The sequence below is a fragment of the Antrostomus carolinensis genome, unplaced genomic scaffold, assembly GCF_000700745.2.
Source record: "Antrostomus carolinensis isolate BGI_N321 unplaced genomic scaffold, ASM70074v2 scaffold5202, whole genome shotgun sequence".
Taxonomy (NCBI): Eukaryota; Metazoa; Chordata; class Aves; order Caprimulgiformes; family Caprimulgidae; genus Antrostomus; species Antrostomus carolinensis.
Window position 1 is genome coordinate 19,567 of NW_010300057.1, and position 22,086 is coordinate 41,652.

Sequence of the window (22,086 nt, forward strand, 5' to 3'; positions counted from 1 at the left end):
CTCTTTTCCAATACAATGTTTGATACATTAAATTACTTTTATTACTTCTACTCCTGCAGTTGCTCTGTCTTCAGAATATCCTTTTGATTTAAGTGTATTTTTTTCCCTGTGGCTGAACTGCATTGCACTGCCAAGAAGTGAGTTTGGGAAGTCCTTGTGCATGTTTGGTCTTGGATTTTGCTGTGTCATGAGTGAATTAGCAACTGCGAAGTCTGTCAACCAATTTCCATGTCAGTGAACTAACATAATAATGTGTTTTCAGGGTCAAGCTGTTGCTCAGCTCTGTTCAACTGTTCCCAACGTTACTGTTTTTGGAACAGCTTCATCTTTCAAACATGAAGCAATCAAAGACTCAGTCACTCACCTGTTTGACAGAAATGCAGACTATGTTCAAGAAGTAAAAAGGTAATCTCTTTTTTTTTATGAGTAAGGGTTGTACAGTATCTGGCAAAATATGATGAAAGACACTGAGCTGATCATTTTGTGGGAAGAAATTTGTGAATTTGGGAACTGTAGTTTATTCCAGATTTCCATCTCCCTATTTGTTTTTAAGCCACATAAGCTTTGTTAGTCCATGTTCATACTTGGACATCTGTTGCAGACAAAGTAAAATAAGTGGAAAAGAATAAAGATCTTAACAGAATGATGTAGTTTGCTATTATCTGCATATGTAGGAGCTCACTGTAATGTACTAAGACATTTCCACTGGATCTGTAAGTTACCCAGGCTTTGGAGATCTCTGCTGTTTTTCTGTCTGCCTGGGTTTTTATCCTCTGCCAGGGATTGATATCGGAGCACATGATGTCCGTTTTAATTCCAGATCCTTAGATTTTGTTTGTTTGCATTCAGATTAGAATCATCCTGTTGGCTTTTGAAGTCTTCATGTGTGTTTCTGTTTACGTGCTTTCAAATACTTTGGTTTTTGGTTTGTCTAACTGTTTTTAAATATTGATGTTGATACAGGTGGCCAAACTTTAAAATTTATAAGAAAATCTTAGTAAAAAATGTCTTTTTGATTTTACAGGTCAGACAGATAAGAATAATGTTTTCCCCTTCATCTTGTATCTGTCAAAATAGTAGATTAGCTGGTCATAAACCAAGAAATTTCTCAAAGGAGCCCCCCAAGGTAGTACAGTTGACAGGCTTCCTATCAGACTTGGGCATGCCTCAGAGTGACGTGCAGTCTCAGAAGGTCTGTTAGGGTGAGGGTTACTAGCCCTGAGTGTATGGCAGACTTTTGTCTGAGATGTTAGCAATCCAGACTAGTGCTGGAGGAGAAAGTGGGGTGTCTTGCTACTTCTCTGAAGCACTCTCAAGGGCTTAAGACAACATTTTAAATGATCCATCACAAAGGACATTTTATATCAAAGGAAAATTTTTCCATATGGGAAGTTTCACCAAAAAAGACAGTTGTCCAGCAGATTACACCCCTGCCACTCTCTTACAGCTCAGAGGAATTGCAGCACGTTTCTCCAGCCCTTTGATAGCCTGGCTCTTGGGGAGGTTTGCATACCTAAGTGTTTTGCTACCCCTGGAAAAATCTTGTAGTGAAGGCTGAATTCTAGCATTCCCCACTTTACAAACATTGATTCAGCAAGAAAGAACACTTGAAAACATTAATTGGAGTTCAGCACCAACCAACCTTAATCCTAATTCTTGACAGGGGCAGCGGAAGATCTGATCTAAGGGGGTATGTGTTGTCGGAGCAGCTGCAACAGAAATTAGTGCTTAAAAACAGGAATAAAGCCCCTCTAACTTCTGATAACTTTATGATTGCAGATAATGTTGAGGGCTTCTGCCCTTCATCAGGACAGATTTTGAGGTTTTTTGGAGGGGTTTTTTTGGGGGGGGGTTTTGGGCAGGGGGAGAGTTCCCTGACAGCATCCCTGACTCTGTGTAACAGACCGTAAGTACTGAAATCAAAAGGAGACCTGGTTATGAAGGGGTGGAATTCTGCTCTGTTAAATCTGTTAAAATCCCTTTTGGTCATCCTGTATTTTCACATACTTTCACCTTGCAATAGACCGAAGAGGGAGAAAACCAGTGGGTACAAAAGATAAGATGTAGGAGCAATTAGCTAGTGTGTGCTTCTTTGCTGGTACAGAGGTGTGTAGTGTTAGCACAATTGATAGTCCTGATCAGAATGACACCCTGCAGAACATGATAATACTCTGATTTGTTGCTCACACCTGTGTATTTTGACTTTGCATTGAAAAATTTAAATAAAAAGTACAGTGGTAATTCTGAGAATGCTGTAAGGACAAATTGAATTTCTAGCTTGCCTTTTGAAAGAGGCAGTGAGTGAACAGTGCAGTTGTTTGGTTTGCTGGGTATTAGCTGTATACTGTGTTCTGCTTAAAATATTTGGCCATCCAGCAGGGAAGACAGCTAATCCTGCTTTTGCCTGCCTGCTGCGCACTGGGTCATGGGGAGCCCCAGGGGAAGGGGAAGGCTCTTCATCTGTTAAGAGGCTGTGAAGCAGGAAAGGGCCTGTGGTGACAAAAGGATAGAGGTAGGAACCTGCTTTATTGCAGGTGACTGGGATACTCCAGGGAAGAGCTTTCATCAGGGAACAAAGTCCAAAAAAACCCACCTCAAAAACCCCAAACAAATGAACAAACAAAAACCCCAAAACACAGAGGTGTTACAGACATGGAAATGTTCCTAGGGGATGAGGAACCAGTTCAACCGTGGAAGCTACCAAAAGCTGTTCGATTGCAAAGTCATTATTCATTTACAGAGAAAAACTCATCCAGTGGCCTGAATATAAAAAATGTATTGCCCCACATACAGCAGCAGTACCAAAGAGTAAAGTTGTCTGATTTTGTTGCTGTAACCAGTGGATGTCTGAGTATCAGGTTTGTTTTGTGAGGAAACAGAAAGTGGCGTTACAAGCCATAAAGCTTTACTTCTTTCCTGACTTCTAATTGCAGTCACACCACTGCAGAAGGCATGGTCATCAGGAGCTAATTGATGTTCCTGGGGGTTAGATGCTATTGACTGCCCCTTAAACCTTTGAAAGTCTCCAGGTTGCAATTTTCTTGTAGTGTCTGCACCAGTTATTTGCATAATTGTTTAGGAGTATTAATCAAACTACTGCTTGGGCTGTTGACTTAGTTAAGAAGTAGGATATTAGGCGAAAGTAGTGATAGAATTTTGCAGGCTGGTGTTTTGCTAGGAAAAAATAACTAAATCAAGATATTTGACTATTTTTCTCTTTTTCAGCGTCATATTGACATTGCATTCACAAAGCTATTTATTGGAAAATTATAAACGTGCAACCTGCTTATTGAAACAGTAGAAATATTTTCTGCTTTCTATAATATGGTCTGATTTTATCCTTAGAACTGGGTTTCTAGCTCTTGGTGACTTCTTGCTTGATTTAATTCTTTGCTGGTGTCTAGTTGATACAAAGTCTGAAACAGAAGAGTCTCTAAATAACTTTACAAGGACATCATTTTATCTGAGAAGAGCTAGGATAAGATCTGTTTCCTTATGAATTCAGAAAAAGAATATAAGATGATGTGAATAACAAAAATATCATTTTTCTCTGTCATTCATTGACACAAAAAAGACCTTCTCTGACATTCACATTCACTCAAAAAGAGCTTTATATCTGTCACCGGGTTTTTGATAATGTAATTTTACTGAAAGACCTCAAAAAGGGGGGACAGGATGGTTTGCCACTGTTCTAAGCCTGAAAGGTGTGGGTTGGCTATCCCAGCAAACTCAAATTCCAGCACTGAATGAATTTGAATTGTCTTTTGATGGGGAGAAGGTTCTCACGTAGTCAAAGCCTCAGCCTTAGAGTCCTTTCTAAAGTACCTGGAAAATGTGTCACGTTAACAGTCAGCCTGTATCATGTTGGCTGACCAGTCCCGTGGATCTTATTCCAAACTGAGATTTCTTTCTTGTTTTTAGAATCTCAACAGATGGAGTAGATATTGTTTTGGACTGTCTTTGTGGAGAAAATACTGGAAAAGGCCTCAGTCTTCTCAAACCACTTGGGACTTACATTTTGTATGGTGAGTGGAAAAAAACAGGTACCTATTTCAAAACTAAAGCTTTGCAAAGCTTAAAATCTCTTAAAATAACCCAAGTCTGAACTGGAGGCTGTCATGCTATACTTTCTCAATTTGACCATTTCCAATCCAGGATTTTAGTGCAGCTCCACATGGACTAAATTATTGAGAAACAATAGATAACACAAAGAAACTCTTAAAAAAAATTAAATCCCCAAAAGTGAAACTGAATGTGTTTCAGATTATTAAACATTATTTTTGTGAAGTATGAGAAGTGTAGGAGAAAGCTTGGATCTCCTATTCTGCACACGATAGGAATCACAATGTGGCCGAGGAAACTGTAATAATGTTCTTGTGGGAGGGAGGCTTGGAGGAAGACTTCAGGAAGAACGGTGTTTTTATTTGACATGACTTTGAAGAATTCAAGCCCAGGCTTCTGTTCACAAATTTCCCTTCATGTACATGGACTGTTCCACATACCAAGTAAATGCAGTTTACTTTCCTGCAGTTCTGCCATTTGTGTGTTGATTAAGCAGGCCAAGGTTCTCTAGGAGGACAGCTGAAGGGATTGCTAAACTTCTGAAATGTAGACTATATCTTAATCACAGTGGAAGGTGCAGTGGCATCGTGGATGAGCACACCTGCTTCCTTGGGCTTTCATCTAGCTAGCAGGTGGCAATAACAAACACATTGTCACTTGGGTATCTGCTTGGACTCTACAAGCCAACCTGGTTGCCTATTTGTAATGAAGTCCCAGCCAGTGAATTCTCATTGTGCTTTTTAACAGGTTGCAGGTATGTTCACACATGTAGTGATCAGATAAATGTATCTTTACAGATACAGAGACGGGACACCTGTGTGGTGATAGCTGCTAAATAATAGTGTGTCAGACAGAAGTGGCATTTTACTGCAGAGAAGGAAAAAGCTATAGAAGAGTTGTGGTGTCAAGATGCCCAGTAGCACTTAACCCGTTCCTGGTTTTGGAAGATGTGATAGATTGTTTTTCTTTATCTCAGAATAACTATAAACCTGTAGGGCTCACTCACCTTGGCCTTTATGTTATTTATTCCCAAATTATACTAATCCCTTTTAAAACTGGAGAGATGTTTTGTTTAGTTTTTATTTTTTCCTTAAATACAAATAATGGAAAATTATTTTACGTATATTAAGTGCTCTGCTTGTTATTATGTAATAAGTTGTGTGTGAATATACTCATCTTTACAGGTTCATCTAACATGGTTACTGGGGAGACAAAAAGCTTCTTCAGTTTTGCAAAATCAGTAAGTGTCCCAGTGCTGTGATTCTGCTCTTTTCTCCAACTTCAGTCTTTTCTGTAGCATTTTCATCTTTATCATTCTCATTTATCTCTAAGATGTTACTTTTGATGGTACTAAAGAGAGCATTTTTCTGACTGCAGTGTGGTCTGACATGTTTTCTTCTGGTATGACAGCTAGACAGGAACTGGATCTGTGTGCAATGCATGATCAAATTGTTAGCTGTCAGACATACAGCACTCACACAGCTCTGTTTGAAGTTAGACTGTGTTATTTATTTACTTATGGCAGAATATCATCTCCATGGATTTGGATAATTGTACCCTGTAGGTTCCTCTTATCTGAAAAGACTGTCAGGACAGTGGAGTGAATTTAAGGAGATAGATATTAAAGGAGATACATCTTTTAAGATGAGGCTTGTGTCCAGTCATTTCCAGCTTTTCAGAAGTTAGTTCCACACAGAAATGCATTTTTCAGTTCTCCATGTTCATTTCAAGTGACATCAAAGAGATGATAATGTTGCATTTGTTTCCTAATTGACAATGTCAGCAAACCCAAAATTCAAATGTTAATTTTTATTTTTTTCTGCTTACTACAACAAAAATCTGCGCAGAAATCCTAGAGATCGAAAAAGTATCAGATAAACTGCTAGTGAGAAATATGTTATCTAGGAGTGAAAGTGATTCCTCCACACAAAAAAAAAGAGGGAGAAGTCTTGACTGAAGATCTGTCATATGAGCTTTCTGCCAAGAGCTCATTTACAGCTTCCAGCAACAGCCCTTTCCCAGGAGAAATTAGCTTCAAAAGTCTCTGTGTAGTTGAAAACAAGATAAATCAAAGACTGTAGCAAGAAGTTATTCTTTGCCTCCTACATTTTCTTAATGGCTGTAGTGGCACAATCTTTGTTGCTGTCCTGCATTTGTGAACTAAAACAAGATAATCTTTACTATGCAGCCTTTTAAATGTTAATATAAACATATCCAGATGTGTAGAGTTTGTAGGGTAGGTTGTCTCAATGAAATCAATTTCAGCTGAAATGTTTTTCAGATAGTACTGGTATTTATTGAGTGAATAAATATGCATAAATTAAATTAATAATAAAAACAGCATATCAAATTTTGTATAAAAGTATAACCAATTTCTGTATGTAATTATACTGCAAAATTAACTCATCAAAATTATATGAAAATTTTAATTAAAAATTGACCCATTCAAATAAAACTTGCTAGGAAGCAGGATCTCAGTGTCAAGGATATTCTTGGGCTAAATGAGATAAAATAACTTCATTAGATATTAGGAGCCTTGCTCAAATATCACAAACATCATAATGGGTGAAAAGTAAATGGAAGCTGATAAGCTGTGTGTGGTTTCCTTGTTTTTGAGAGAAGAGTAATAGTCAAGAGTTGCTTGTGAACATTCGGGAAGCGTGCATGGCTCTCTGGAGATAACAAAGGAGGATAGCAGAAGAAAGGAGGGAAGACCAAATTCCTCAGTTCTAGACCCATGTCCTAAACCCAGAGCAGTTCACCGTTTTTCTAACACCCTAATCTCATGCAACACAAGTCTGTGTTTTATTTCCACATGTCAGTCAGCTGCATACTTTTTTGCCACTTCCTTAAATAAAACCTTTACTGCTTCTCTTGGCTGTTGCTTCAGATCTGACAGATGAGTCGTACATCACATCTGCTCAGACAGTTTTCTTGTGAACGTTCCTGAGTATATCTTGAAAAATGTTTTTCTAACCCTGCTGTTGTTTATTGCTTTCCAGTGGTGGCAGGTTGAGAAAGTAAATCCTATCAAGCTGTACGAGGAGAACAAAGTCATTGCTGGATTTTCCCTGTTGAATCTGCTTTTCAAACAGAATCGAGGTGGCCTGATCAAGGGTGTGATGGACAAACTCCTAAATCTATATAACAGTAAGAAGATCAAGCCTGTGGTTGATTCATTATGGGCTTTGGAAGAGGTAGGAACAAGATTTCTTTTCCCATTTTGAAATTTCTGAAATATATGCACTTTTAAATGTAAAATTAGATTGAAATATGTATTCTAGTTATTAATGTATTCTGCTTTTTTTTATTTTGTGCTCGTTGCCTCCAAAGCTCCTGCTCTCCAGAAACTCCATGGTTCAGAGTTATCCATACACTTCTCTAACAAATATTTCTGGTGTTTCAAATGCTATGTGCAGAGTTCTTGAAAATACTAATAATAAATGTGTTTTTTCAATCTTAGAAAATTGCTTCTGTTTCTTAAGTTCATGAAACGTGACTAACAAGTGTGGCCTGAAATACAGACATTATAATTGAAAACAACTTCAAATCTATTCTGAGGAAGCAATCAAATACATAAGCTTTAGTGTTATATTTGTGCTAGCAAACCCTGGAAGCTTGGAGGTTTTTGGGAAGTTACTGAAAATGTCACAGGCAATCAAATCAGAAGTCACTTTTAATGTAAGTTACATTTGTGGAGTGTGGGGTTTTTGAATCTTTTTTCCTTCTGATTGCTCAGCTCTCCTTAAAGACACATAAAGAAACTAATCTGATCATAGCCTGGGCAATTATAAGCCCCTTGACCAAAGCACTGTTTCTGAGACCTGTATACATAAGATGCTGATAAATAAGTATTTTTGGAGGTGTGAACAGATGTTAACATGTAAAGAAACAGCATCATTATAGTAGCACTGCCAGATTAATATTTTTGTTTTATGTGTTTGTGAAGTGCACTGAGGCTGACACATCACTTAAGATTCATGATCTGCAAGAGCTCTGCTGAATGTGGATTGTGGTTGTATCATTGTATGGTTGCTATTCAGAAGGCACTGCAACAAAATTCAGTCTGTGTCTGAACACATTTGCTGGTACTACCATGCATCCATGGAAGAGGAAACAGAAATCATTAGACTTAATACTTTAATAATATTGTATTTTGTTAAGATTTTGAGTGCCCTAAGGACAGGGTTTTGAGCCCAGCATGTTGTTCATTATTTAAGTGGCATTACAGCACCACCATCGTCATGGACACAGGTAAGGTATCTTGAGTTGTGTGGTGAGTCTTGACAGCCTGTGAGAGTTCTTGGAGTGCTCACTGGGGCTTGTACATACCTGGGCCAGGTTATATGACAAAGCATGTACTGCCTTAGGCTGTGCTAATGTGGGAACTATGTTTCTGTTCATGCCCCAGCATACCCCAGCATGCCATTTTATGTGGTGCAGCAGATGCAAACGGTCCAGCAAGATATGGACTCTATTTGTTCCTCTCTGGCAAAACAGAGAGGAATGACAGCTTCCCCAGCAATCTCTTCCTGTTTCTCTAAAATGTTTACCTGAGGCCTCACTGTCACTGATGGCAACTCAGGAACACTTGGGGGTTTTACCAGCCAGTGGCATGGGAATGGCTGATTCTCACCATCAAACTGCTTAAGGAAAATTAAAAGTTGTGCTAAAGAGCAGCTGGCTCAGGCAAGAGAAAATCCTCTGCTGGTGTCTGAAAGGCAGAGACATTTGAAGGGCAGCATGAAACAGAAATGGGATCAGATTTAGGTTTTTGATGTGGAGGGGTTTATTTAGTTATTAAATAAGCTTATGAAGTATTTAAAAAATTTAAGTGGCACAAGTCTCTAGATAGGCATTCTGCAATTTCTTTGTTCATGTAAATATGTGCTTTTCATGTATTGGCGAGTAAGAAAAGGATAATTAAAATAGTAACAATAGCTTCAAAAATCTTGATCAAGGACAAAACATGAAAAATTACACATGGCAGGCTGATTTAATAGTCAGAGTGCTGGGAATTTGTTGGAAGACTTCTGTTTGATAACATTTCATCTAACGTTTGGCAGTAACATGCACCATCCCTACCGTTAGATTGTGAAATGTGTAAATACATCTGTTAAAAAGCGCAGTCTAGAAAAGTACAGCTCATTTATCACGCCTGCTCACTTTCCATGTGGTAATTTACAAAGGAAGAGTCTGGCTACTATCTTCAAGGATATAACAGCACGAGAGTGTCCTTAATCAATTGCAGAGTATTATTGAAATATTACTCATTCGTGGCATTATTATTTTGGGCATATGTTTTTGTAGGTATAAAAATAACTTAGTGTGGACTCTCAATTTATTATGATACACAGAAAAATGTGTCATAGCTGAGGACTAGGTGGAACCAGGCTGAAGAAAGGTTGGTATGTATTTTTGTTCTGTTTTGGCAGGTTTCTTTTTTTAACTCCATAGCTCTATCATCTTCTCCCTTCAGAGTTTGACCTTTGATAGCTTTTTGTTTCCTGTTGTGTAAGCCTGGTTTTCTCCAAATGTCCACTTTTATTTGACCAGCGGTCTTCATTAGAGACTAAATCTATATGACCACTTTTTACCATTGATGTTTCCTGAGGAAATTTTCTGACTTAAAAGAGCACTGAGAATAAGTATGTTTAACTAGAGAGAGGCAGAAAGGTAGACTCTCTGCATGGCATTTGAAAATGAATGAATAGTTTTCTATGGAAGAATATCACCTTCTCCAGAGGCTCACAGGAGATTCCATTTGTCCTCTGAGTAGTAATTCTGCCATAGAGATGAGCTTGAATCCAGTAAGTGATATTAAAAATTAAAATACTTTAAGAAAAAAATCTCAAAGGAGCCTTGGCTATGGGACACCTTTCAAAAAGTTTAATGTTTCATACCTGAATGTATCATCACATACATAAGAGTTTTGATCTATATATGGAAGGTGTATCCCCAACATAGCCCTTCAGCTTGCTTTATTTGCTCTCTATCTGCATTTGTTTTCACATATTCCTTTGTGCAAATACCGATTCACAAATTAATGCAGATTCTTTAGAGCCAGTGTGGAAGACACTTGTTTATTTTCCAAAACTGTATTACAGTACAAACATTTATCTCTTCAAACCTGTATCAGTTGCATTAGCAATATATGTATTGGAGCAGAAATGCATCTCGCAGTCTTAGAAGAGGATGAGTTCTATCTACAGTGTTGTTCCCCTTGGCTCTCAAAGCCTGGTATGGTTCCTTGGACAGCATCTAGTTCTTAATACTTTCTGCAGGAGTACACAGTTTGAATTGAAAAGAAGATACTGATTAGAGAATATTGTAATTGCAACAAGACTTTGCCTTTTAAAGTGTTTCAAGTGGCAGTAATACAGGGTTTAGAGCAAGTTACTAGATTCTCATTTGTCTGTCATGTTGTAGTGTATGTTCAGTGATGTCTAGTTGATTGTTGAATAATATTCAAGATAGCAGTGTTCAGAAATTGTTATACAGACTTAGCTTGATACTATTCCTGTGGAAGAATAAAAGTTGGTCTGGGTGTCAGTGAGATTGTTCTAATTAGGATATAATGCTTTCCAGTGGTCCAATTTCTCTGGTTTAGGGCCTCATCCAAAGGCCATGGAAGTCAATGGAAGGACTCGTAGTTTCACAGACCTTTTTTCTATAGAATGAGGATTTCCCTGCCTCTTCAGTACAGTCTGCTGAAATAAACTTACCAATTGACTAAAGAGAAAGTGGGACAGAATTTATTCTGGATGGAAACTTAAAAGTGACTTTTTCTTCAGTGCATCAGATTATTGCTGACACAAGGGAGATCAGGATCTAGACTATTGACTACTGCTATGGAGCAAAACTATTTCTATTGATATGTTATGTGTTGATGTTGGCTTGGGAAGGGTAATTTTTATCTCAAATTTACATCCGTAAATCCTAGTAAAGTCAAATCTGTTCTCAAGTAGGCCATTTTATGATGTTAATGCAAGAAAGATTTAACTAAGAGAGACAGTTAAAAAATCCATAGATATTTATAAATGGAAGTCTAACTGGGAAAGTGTTCATCATGAGATGAGCAAAGTCATACGATAAACTCGCTGCTGTTGAGATGTCTTGCTATTTTGCAGCTTTGTTTATGCAGTCAAGTGTTTAAAAGACAAGATATTTTAAGCATGCACCATCTACAAATTACTGTTCTGTAGTAAAAAGCTGATTGTAAGATTGCATTTCATTACAAATAGAGTTTAAAACAGAATTAGTATTCACTGAATATTTGAGCTTTGTGGTTGTTTTTGTTAGTAACTACTTATCCTTAATTTGCAGTTAGTCACTCTTCGTTCTGATTAATTTGTAGTGTGCATTTATGCATTAGCATTCTCCTGAGGGTCTGTGAATCTTTGGCTTCACACAGTAGACAGTTCTAGATTATTAAGCAGGATGAAAACTGAAGTTTCTCAAAAAATCCAATGTGTTGAATAAAAATGTACATGTTGCACCTATTAAAATTCTGTTTTCTTCAGCTTTTTATAACTACAAAAGAAAATATACACTCAAGGTAGAATGTGTTATTGACATAGAAGTTGTAAGCACCTTCTTTAGGTGATTTACAGCAGTTAAAAGTAGCACTGATAACATGTAAAACAAAACTAACAAATTCTTGCACGTGAACTGCCAGGCAGGAAAGTGACAGTGCAAAATATGGTCCATATCTTCAACATCTCTGTAGGCCCCTTTCCCTCACACTAGACCACCTGTTTCAAAAAGGACTCTCACTATGTCAGAAAGTTTTCAGATCTATGCTATTTTGGTCCATGTGGGTGACCAGTGAGATTATGGAAAGACAACCTGACTACACACCTGTTCTGTGTACCAGAGTTCATTGCGTTCTTGTCTCTGCCATGATTTAAAGGAGTGCTCTGTTACATAGTAATAACCGTATCAAAGACCTGGACTGCCTTGGGGCCAGAAGATCCTGAAACCTGTGGAACACAGTTGCTACTTTCTATTAAAATCAGATAATATTACAAGATCAGGCCAGTACCTTATAGTAGGCGCTGAACATCACCCCAGGTCATGGTTTTGTAGTGATAATGGAATCATGTCTTTAGCTAAATTCCTTACTTGGCAAATAGTAACATAACTGTAGCTCAGATCCAGGAACATACTGTGGCACTCAGCTGTGATTGAAATCAGAGGAATTAAGGCACTAAATACACTTACGGATCAAGTCCCATGGATGTTGATATAAGCATCAGAGGGCTCTGATGACTGTGCCTTGTGGTCAGTGCATAGAATGTTTTTAACTGGAAAGAGCCCTGCACCTTAATTTAGTTTGTGAGGATCGCTGCACTATCAGTCACAGGGTTTTTTGATGAATAATTATAAGCGATGTTGCAGGTCTAGCTGTAAGTATAGTTTTTGTGTAAGTGAGGTTCCCTTGTCTGAAAGCCAGAGCTTTTCTTTAAAGTAAATTGCTAAGGAGAAATCCAGCTGTGTTTAAGAACCTAAACCTGAAAGGACTACAGTGCAAGTGATCACATTATATTATCATTATAGAATACCTGCTGATACAATAATATCCTTTAAAAGAAACACTTTCTCATATGTTGCTGTTCTCAGATACTTTCTGTGCTCTGTGTTAGTTTTCAATGTTATTAGCATGCAAAGGAAACAGTAGAAATGTCACATCTGAGATCGCAGCCTTACCAAGATCCAATCCAGTGATGAGAACTGGAAGAAGGAACACTTCCCATACAGAATATATAACATGTTTTGGGGAGGGCAGAGCCATCATATGTCTGTTTTCAGCACTGCTCTGTGGCTTCAAAGGATTCAAGTACTGTAAACTTGCTTGGGTTTTGTCTTTTCTTTTTTCCCCACTGAATTAATTTCATCCCCTTTTATAGATGACCATCTCAGTGCATGCTTTTAGATATCAATGATATCAACACTATTCAGGGTGAGGGGACAGGAAATCTCAAACCTATGGTAGCAGAATAGTAACAGTGAACCCCCTAAAGCAGAGACTTTAATGTCATCAAAAGCTATTCATGCCTTTCACTGATCCTAGCTTTAGAGGAAAAAGCCTTTCATGTATCACTGTAGTAAGACATAGAGAAAATTAACACATTTGTTACTTTTAACATAGTAAGGGGGCAATCTGATAATATCAGATCAGGCTGGTACCTTATTATGAATACTAAATGCCATCTCAAGTTGAGATTTCTTTTTTTTTTAGTGATAGTATACTAATGGCATGGGCAGGTTTTTTGTTTTTTCTGCTTGATGAAAACAGATTCTTCAACTGAGCAAACTACACCCTTTTTGAAGTCAAGTGACTTTTATAGCATTTAGAAATTGTATTAGTTTTTCAAGGTGTGCAAAATAATCTAGAGTAACATGATAAAAGTGGAAGTTCATGTCTATCCAAAGTAATAACCCACCCTGAAATACAGAAAAGAATAATTTTTTCGTAGGCATAAACCAATTTACTTGGCACTGTTATTGGAGAAAGAGGGAAATGTAGCTCGTTCTGTGAAAACTCCCAAGAAGGTATCGGTGTTTCCTTTGCTGTGATTGCTGCTCTGGCACTACAATGTGGAGTCTGCTTGTTTTGATACTGTGAATATTTCTTTGACTGTGCTTCATTTACAGTTCATGAACTGCTTTCCTGACTCACAGGTATTGGCTCTGCACATCCACTGTCCCGTGATACTGCCATAGAGCTCTTTGTTCTTCCTGTCTGTGAGATTCTGTTCCCTTTGACTGTATAAAATAAACATCTGTAGTTCAAAGTAAAATTAAATGTTTTATCTGTACATCACCATTGTTTCTTTGTATACAAGCAAGTCTAACGTAAGTTTAAAACAAGCTTCATGTGGATATCAAAGCTTACAGAAATGCACGGAGCTATGTCTTACTGATGTGAGGAAAGCAGACTGAGGAGCAAACCCTGAATAATTCAGGGTAGCTTGCTTCTGTGGTCACGCCCAAATTATATACAGCTATAGGCCAAAATATCTTTCAAATCTTGGGAAGAGTAAGGGGAAAGCTATTCCACTTGACTTTGACCTCACTAGCATTAATACAAGTTCTAAATGAATGAAAATTGAGCCATGAGTAAGGTGATTTTTAGTAAAGACTTTGCAAAGAATTTTTCCCAAGATGCTTATCTGAAGTAAATATTAATTAAAACTCCAAGTAAGTTCAGTGCTATATGCTTAGAGGATTAAAATATACCTTGAAAGTACTGGAGATTAATTAGGTATTGCATTTTTTTTCCCTTCTGAAACATTATGTGTACCTGATTATGGGGTCCTTGCTGTTCTTACATGAATTATTAAGTTCCTACTAAATGCCTATATAATTTCATTTACATTCCTTCCCCATCTAATGCTGTCTAACAGGACTTCATATTACTTCATAATTCATTCTACCCTTCCTACCTGTATCAGCGAGTGATGGCATAACCCAGTAGTAGTCTTTTTGGCTTTGCACACTGTTGATGGCAATGTAACGTGATTATGATTTTATTAAAAGAGTGAGACAGACAGAAGCAAGACAGGACATAGATAGAGACACTGTGGCCTCAGATACATGACGCTAGGTATGATTACCACAAAATCAGGTTGGGTAAATGAGCTGTTTCAGGAAACTCAGACTTCACTTAAGTCTGCTAAGCATGTAAGCAGAAGTAAATTATTTTCAATTGCTATATAATATTCATAAACACTCATGAAATTCAAGCTACATGAATTAAATTTAATTAAAGAAGTAATTTAGTTCAGCTCTGTACTTTCTTTTCTTTTATTTTCTGTACAGCTTCTGAAATTTAGCTTTTGTCTAGCCTGCCAGTTGAATACCTGTGTTTTAAACAATTTTACCATCTAGAGTCTTCAGAATGTTCCTTTGTGCATGCTGAGAATATTCATGCCATAATACTCATTTAATAGATAAATAACAAAAGAGATGATGGATATCTTCACTTGCCTAGTGCCATGCAGCATGTGAGAGGAAAGGTCATGGATCAGCCTGAAAAATCTCTAATTTCCAGTTCTGGCCTCTAACAGCAGAGCTCCTGGGCTGCATCTCAGCATCTCTGAGCCTTTGCGATTCAGTGTGTTTATTGGGGCTCTAATCCCAAAGGGTTTGTGTTCTGCCCAATTTCAGTAAGCTGTTCTATTTCACGGGAATGGTATCTTAATGTTTTGGAACGAAGTAGTGGGCATGGAAAAGTGTTTTGGCAGTATTTCTGATGAACCTTGATTCTGTGTGCAAGTGTTGCTGTTAACAGAGGTTAGAAGCTGACTAGTGTGAGACTAAACCTCTCTCAATTAACATAAATACAGCCTGCAGCTACAGCACTTCTCTAATCTACTTAGTAAGCACACTGCTAAGAATTAATTAGTTATGGAGATACACAGGCAGAAAATACTTTTCTAGAAGGCATGAGACACTGGAAGTTGAAAGTGCAGTGGTGAGTCACGATACGTGTCGTTTCTATTTGCCCTTGTGTGTCACAGAGATAATAGCTTTGTGTAACTGCAGGCCAAAGGAAAACAACGTGTACACTTAGTTCATGGTGGATGATGTGAGGGTGGGGGAGGCAGGCAGGAAAATAATATAGGAAGTATTGATAGATTCCACTGAAGAAAGTGTGCACTGTTAAAGATAAACTAGCCGTATGCTTCCAGTTAATTAAATTAGCAACAGGAGATTGTATATGGGAAAAACTAGTTGGTCTTTTATTAGGAAAAAAACCCAAAGCAGTTACATGAAGGAAGCAGCTGATTAATTACTGTGAGGAAGCAGTATTGTACAACAGTATCTGCTTACTGAAATTTATTAGCTGGCTTTTAAGTAATAAATTGGCACACATTCCATATGTATTGAACTGATATGGTGCTACTGTACCCGTGAAAGAAAATAACCAGACACCTAGCTAGGGAAAGCTTTACCAAAGCAGAGCAGATACGCTTTAGACATCAAGGACACCTTTAAAAACACTGATGTGTATGCATAACTCCAGGAGATAAGAGTATATTTCTTCTATATTTATCTTGCATGTTTAGCTATAACATGTTTGGTTTACACTTCACTTTTACTGCTTGTGTCATAGAATTTAAGCTGTTCTCAAGAGTCAGGAAAACAGGGTTTCATGGAGTCATTTCCCTAATCAAAAACAATTTCTAGACTCTTCACAAAGTATTGGAGAACAAAGTTCCCTGTCATGTGATTTTTAGAGTCTTAAAGCTTTAAGATTTTATAACATTTTACAACATTAATACATACTATGATTAAATTCTCTGTTTCTAAATATAGTGGGAAACTTTAGTTGGAAGCAAGTTCACTTTTCTGGTTTACATAATTTTACCCTGATCAAAATGCAATTATTGTATCTAAAATAACACTTTATTTTAGTGCATAACAGTCATTAATCAAGAAAAATGTTCTCACCTAATGAAAATGGCTCATATATTCTTTTCAATCATTTCAAACACAGATGAGTTTCAAAAGCAAAATTACTCTTGGGCATAAAGACATCTCTTAGCATAATATAATCCAAATTTTATGTGGTAATTGAGAGTTTTAAATGGTATTGCAGTTTAGTAATGATATTATTTCTCATTACAGATAATGATATAAATTAACACCAAGGCAGCAAAACAGATAGTGTCGATACTAAAAGGTTCCTATCTGTATCAGCCTGCTGTGAATGATTGAACACAGATATTTTGTAGGGCAAATCTGTATGTCATGATCACTGACTTAGAGAAAACAATATGCAAGGGAAGCAAGGTAATTTAAGGTTTTCAAATAAGCAACTGATTTTTCTATTGTTTTGATTTTATGGTTGTTAGTTTGAAATCAAAGGTCAGGCTTTGAATGTGATATTAAAGTGCACACGTTTGAAAATGTGGGAAAATGTAGGCTGTATCCATAAGAAATAAAGCCTCCCACATCACAGGCAGCTCCACATCTTTGTTTAAATGCATTCAGTTTAGTGGAATAAAGGTGGTGGGTGTAAAAGTGCATTTCCCTACTGTCAGCAAATACCAATAACCTGAGAAGAATTTGAGGTTCTTTCTGTTATATGCTATCATTATGTCCTGGGTAAAATATCTTAAAGATCTTACACCTTTCTAAGGGAAAAGGTCATAACCTTTGAATTCTGTAGCAGAAGTAACACCATGCTGTATCTTTTCCTTCAATTTGAAGGAAACATCCAGTGTAATTCTAAAGAGTTCCTACAGTTAAGCCTACATTAGCCTAGAGCCAGTAAAATATCTGTTACTGAAGTTTTTGCCTCTTTTCCTGAATTACTGTAGCTAGTATATGTGCCATTTGCTTTTTCTGGTGCATCTGCACATGCAAGTTTAATTGAATTAGATTAGAAACTGTCTCAGCTGCATCAGTGACGTTTTATCAGATGAATACTTCTGCTTTGGCTTCCCTGCTACCAATTACATAGCAATTTGATTTCAGTCAGTACAGGGTAATGCTAAGCTGAATGAGTATTCACACATGAGCATTAAACTTGTTGTAAAGTAAATCAATTTTTATAGCAATCACATTGGTACAATACTTCTGTGGAGTTAAGATCTTTAATATAGGCTTAAAATGAGACTTTTTGTACCAGTGCTAGGAGAAATATTAAGTAATAAAGGAAATAGGACTGCAAAATATATTGTAAAACTGTCAACTAGCAAACAAGATAAATTCAAATACCTTTCATCTTACCTAGCTGAATCTTACTTTAAACTGATGTAGCTCAAACTGAGGATAAGGATGAATCATACTCTCTAACATTACAGCAGTATTACAATGTAATATATCAGTGGGCTTTGTTTTTGTTAAAGTGTAATTTTAATTAAGTTAGGCACCCAGTGGCAGGATCTGACTTAGAGAGCTTCTTGAACAATCGAAAAATATGATGATGACTTATGAATAATTAGATTTGCAATCCTCTTGGTACTGCTTTCTAAAACAAACAAACAAAAAAACCAAACCAAGAAATCAAAGGAAAAATATTTTCTCATTTGGATCTTTAGATACCTTTGGGATTTATCTTGATGAGTTTCAGGAATTTACATAACTGGTTTACTGATTAAGGATGTATTTTATTGGAGAGAATCCATTGTTAATGAAAGAACACGGAAACTTTTTTCAAAGACACAATATTAATGTGCTCTTGTAATGTGATCCTAGTTGGTGGATTTGTATATAAAACTTCTCAGACTTTGGAAATTACAGAGTTAAGGCTTTTTATTGATTACATATTTACTTGTTGGAAGACTGAAAGTTTACTGTATTTTGTAACCAGTAAGTTTAGTTCCTATGGTTTGGAATAGTGGTTCTGGAATAGAGCATGATTTCTTCTCCTTAGTAGTAATAAAAGAAGACTTAAAGTTCTTTGGGATAAGCAGACAGGTAATACAGGAATTTATGATTAATTTTTTTTATTGTTGATTTTAAGATCCCATATTGTGAAATAAAACTCAAAGTAGAGCTCAAGGAAAGGTCTGAGGAACATGTAATAGAAGGTCCTTGGGAGAAAATAATATTTGCCTCACTTGAATTATTTAGCAAATATGATGAAAAGTTACAGTGGCAGAATTCATGTTGGTCACAGGTTTTGTGCATGACTTCGAGGAAAAAATCACGGGGCATTTGGGAAGGGTAGAGGAAGAAGCATGTGTTTTCCTGAGGCAGGATCTTATTACAAAGTTCAACCAGTAGAAGAAAGCAAGACACAGTCAGCAAGCCCTGTTACTGCTACAGAGAAGGGAGACCATGACAGGGTAGGTTAAGGGAGTGGGGGGAAGAAAGAAAGAAAGAAACTACTGTCACGCAAGTTCTAGTGCTGTAAGTCTGGATTTAAAAGTGTGGATGAGAAATACTGGAAAATCAGTGGTGCTTGTAAGCTACAGAGAAATTTCTGACAAAGAGCCTATAGAATTCAGTCTTTTGTGAAGATGCAGTTATTGAATGATGGTTCTGGTGGATTAGAGAACTGAAACAAGCCTGAAAGACAAATGAGGTGGGAGTTATAGATGCCATCAGCATGGACTGCTGGTCAAATAATATGAGATAAAGAACGAACCTTCCTTTTGGAAAGTTTTTCCATAGTTTTGCAGCTTCCCAAAACAAAACCAGTCCTCTCTAGTGAGATACACACAAAGAAATATCTCCTTTGTGTAAACTGTTTTGTTGCTGCCAGAAATTTGAATAAACAGGTACCGATAAAAGCTTGGGAAAGAAAGTAATCACATGTGGGTTTTTGGTTTTATCGCATCCAAGAGGACTTGGAAGGTCTTTTGATCTAAATGCACAACTAAAAAAGAATAGCTATTTTTTTATCAGAGTAGCAAAACAATAATAGTACAAATTCTTTTGCACATGCAGACATACCCAAATGGTGTGTGGACATCTGCATCCTGGAGTGAGGCAGAGCAACCAGGACGAATAACACATATGAGTTAAATGTTTATCTTTATTCATGCCTCACACTTCATTGCAGTATGTTTTAAAGAGCCATGTGACTGATGGAGTAGCACAAAGCAGTATTCCTATGAACTACGTAAATATTTTTTCTTGTCATAAAGACAAAGAAACCAAGGCATCCCATTCAAATGTTTTGCCTGTAGCCATACAGTGAAGTAGGGTTACACCCCCCCAAAATATCCTTGAGTCTGGAACAACAGTTGCTGTCACTGTGAAGGTTTAACACTGCGTTAATGTAAAGTTTGCTGTGCCTGGAAACCTCAGGAATCAGGGCCCTACAGTCCCAAGTGTTGCTCAGATGAAGCAGAGTCTCTGCAGAAAAGAGCCTAGTTTGGGGTGTTTCATTTATATTCTGGTGTAACTGCACACATGTACCAAAACCTGGTAGAATTGGCATTGATCGTTGATAAATGCGTGTTCAAGAATCACCTGATATTTTGCAAGCTGTTTTACTGGGTTCCCTCCCACCCCCCAAGTAGCCCAGAGGCACAGTTAAGATGTGGATTGGCCTGGAATACCTTGCAGCTACTTAACTCAGAGACAATTCAGAATGTGGTGTCAAAGAAAAGATTCTTCTGGCTTTAAATAGTGTCCTGCAAGTGTCTAGACAGTCTGTGTGAAAAGCTGTGGTTCTGGAAGTATTTCAGACTTGGAATTCTCCTATGGCTGTGAAACAATCCAGTTCCAGAAAGGCTGTGTGATCTTTCACTTGTGTGTGAAGAGGGATCTCTGTCTGCCAGATTCCCACAGAGCAGTAACCAGACAGCATTGCTGCTGCAAGGCTGCGCAGGGGAGATCAACAGCATTCACCTTCTCCAGTCTAAGCACTATGATTAGAGACAAAAATACACCACTACGCAAAGCATTGTGTTTATAATTAAGTCTGCATGTTCTAGGGGTGGAGGAGGGGGAGAATTTAATGTCACTCTATTAGAGCATGCTCATGTGAAAGAGAACAAATGAGACATGCTTGTGGGTCATTTTTTTTCTCCAAATGTTTTTTCAAAGGGATCACAAGGCAGCATTGCTGAGGCAAGAGTTTAAAAACTGATGTCATGGAGCTTGATAGTCAATAACGACATAAAATGTCTTTTTTTTCTTTAATTGTATAGTGATGAATGTCATAAAGTTTATTTGCTGCCATAAATTTTTATAACAGATTGTGATGGAATACAGGAATACACCAAACTGAACATTATATATTAATTTAATTTAGGCAGGAGACTGCTGCATCTTAACCAAATACAGAGGGCCTGTTTCTTTTGCCTGCGACTGCCAACCCTCCTTTGCAGCCAAAGGAATTTTCCCCAGTGTAAGAGCTGCTGCTGCAGACCAAACCAGACTCACTGGAGTGGAATCTGAACTGCCACTCTTGAATACTCCAAGGTTCGGGAGTATCTGGGGCGTCCCTGTGGGCACAGTTGGCTGCAACTTACTGTAAGATGCATTACTGCTCAGAATGGAGAAAGGTATCATAAAAGTGACCAGTTCTGAGCTCTTCTGCTCGTGGCTTTGATGTGCTTAAAGCCATCTACCCAGTAGAAATTGGGACCATGCTGTTGTAATTTCTGCCAGCACTTCCAAAGACTCGGATGGCAGCTGGGAGTCAGTGGCTTACAGGGATATAGTTACAACCAGAAGTGTGATGTAAGGAGGGATCCCACTTTGTTCATTGGATTTGAGGAACTTTTTAACTTTATCTCAATAGTTCTGTATCCCTTCCACACAACACTGCTCATCTTCAGGCTGGGTCCAAGACTTAATCTCAGTGTAGAGTCAGTATGATTGTATTGTGCTACTGACTAGACAGACTGCTGCAGAAGATTTGGGCCCAGGAGTTTTGGTTTCATTGCTGCTCTAAAAGAAATTCCAGCACAGAATCCTTAAAGCTTCACAAGATGTGGCTTTTCTGCTTGAGTGTGTTCCAGGGATTTCTTCACCAAATCTCCACCCTTCAGAAACAACTCTTGACTTTGGAAGTAATGTAATTATTTCCTATATTAGTGCAGAAAGAATTCTCTTTTTCTTCAAGCTTATGTTAATAACAAGTGATAATGAGAAAAGCTGTGCTGTGCCAGTTTAAATCAAAAATAGCTTTCCTTCTCACTCTGCAGGTTTTTCTAAGGTAATACACATATATTCCTTCTATAGCACTTTGCTTGCAACCAAAATGTTAGTCTTTAACTGTCAAAGTGCTGAATACCTCTGTGCTGTCCTAACTTGCTGGAATTCTGTTTTAATCAAATTTCAAGATATTTTCTTCTCTTTTACCTTGTAGGAAAGCTTCCCCCACACTGGTAATCTAGGCACTGCTCTTTAGTACTTCAAAATATTTAATTTGATCTTGGTTCTGCTTTTTTTCTGCTTTATCCCTGTTGACTCCGTAAGTAAAAGCTGGCAAGACTTGGCTCTGTTATTCTTTAATTACAAAGCTTTAAAACCTCTTTTTCTTTGAATTTTCCTGAGGCAAAACAAATACTCATTGACGTCAGCAGGAGCTTATAGGAATAAGGAAAG

The 22,086-nt window shown here is 37.5% G+C and overlaps 1 protein-coding gene across 1 annotated transcript in view; it reads left to right on the forward strand.

Annotated features, from left to right (window-relative positions):
• The window catches only part of VAT1L (vesicle amine transport 1 like), a 53,039-nt gene that overhangs the window by 17,920 nt on the left and 13,033 nt on the right, over positions 1-22,086 (forward strand). The window contains exons 5-8 of the mRNA XM_010162983.2: positions 263-405; positions 3,922-4,025; positions 5,247-5,302; positions 7,065-7,259. Coding sequence (XP_010161285.2) covers positions 263-405; positions 3,922-4,025; positions 5,247-5,302; positions 7,065-7,259 — 498 coding nt within the window. The remainder of the gene's footprint in view (positions 1-262; positions 406-3,921; positions 4,026-5,246; positions 5,303-7,064; positions 7,260-22,086) is intronic.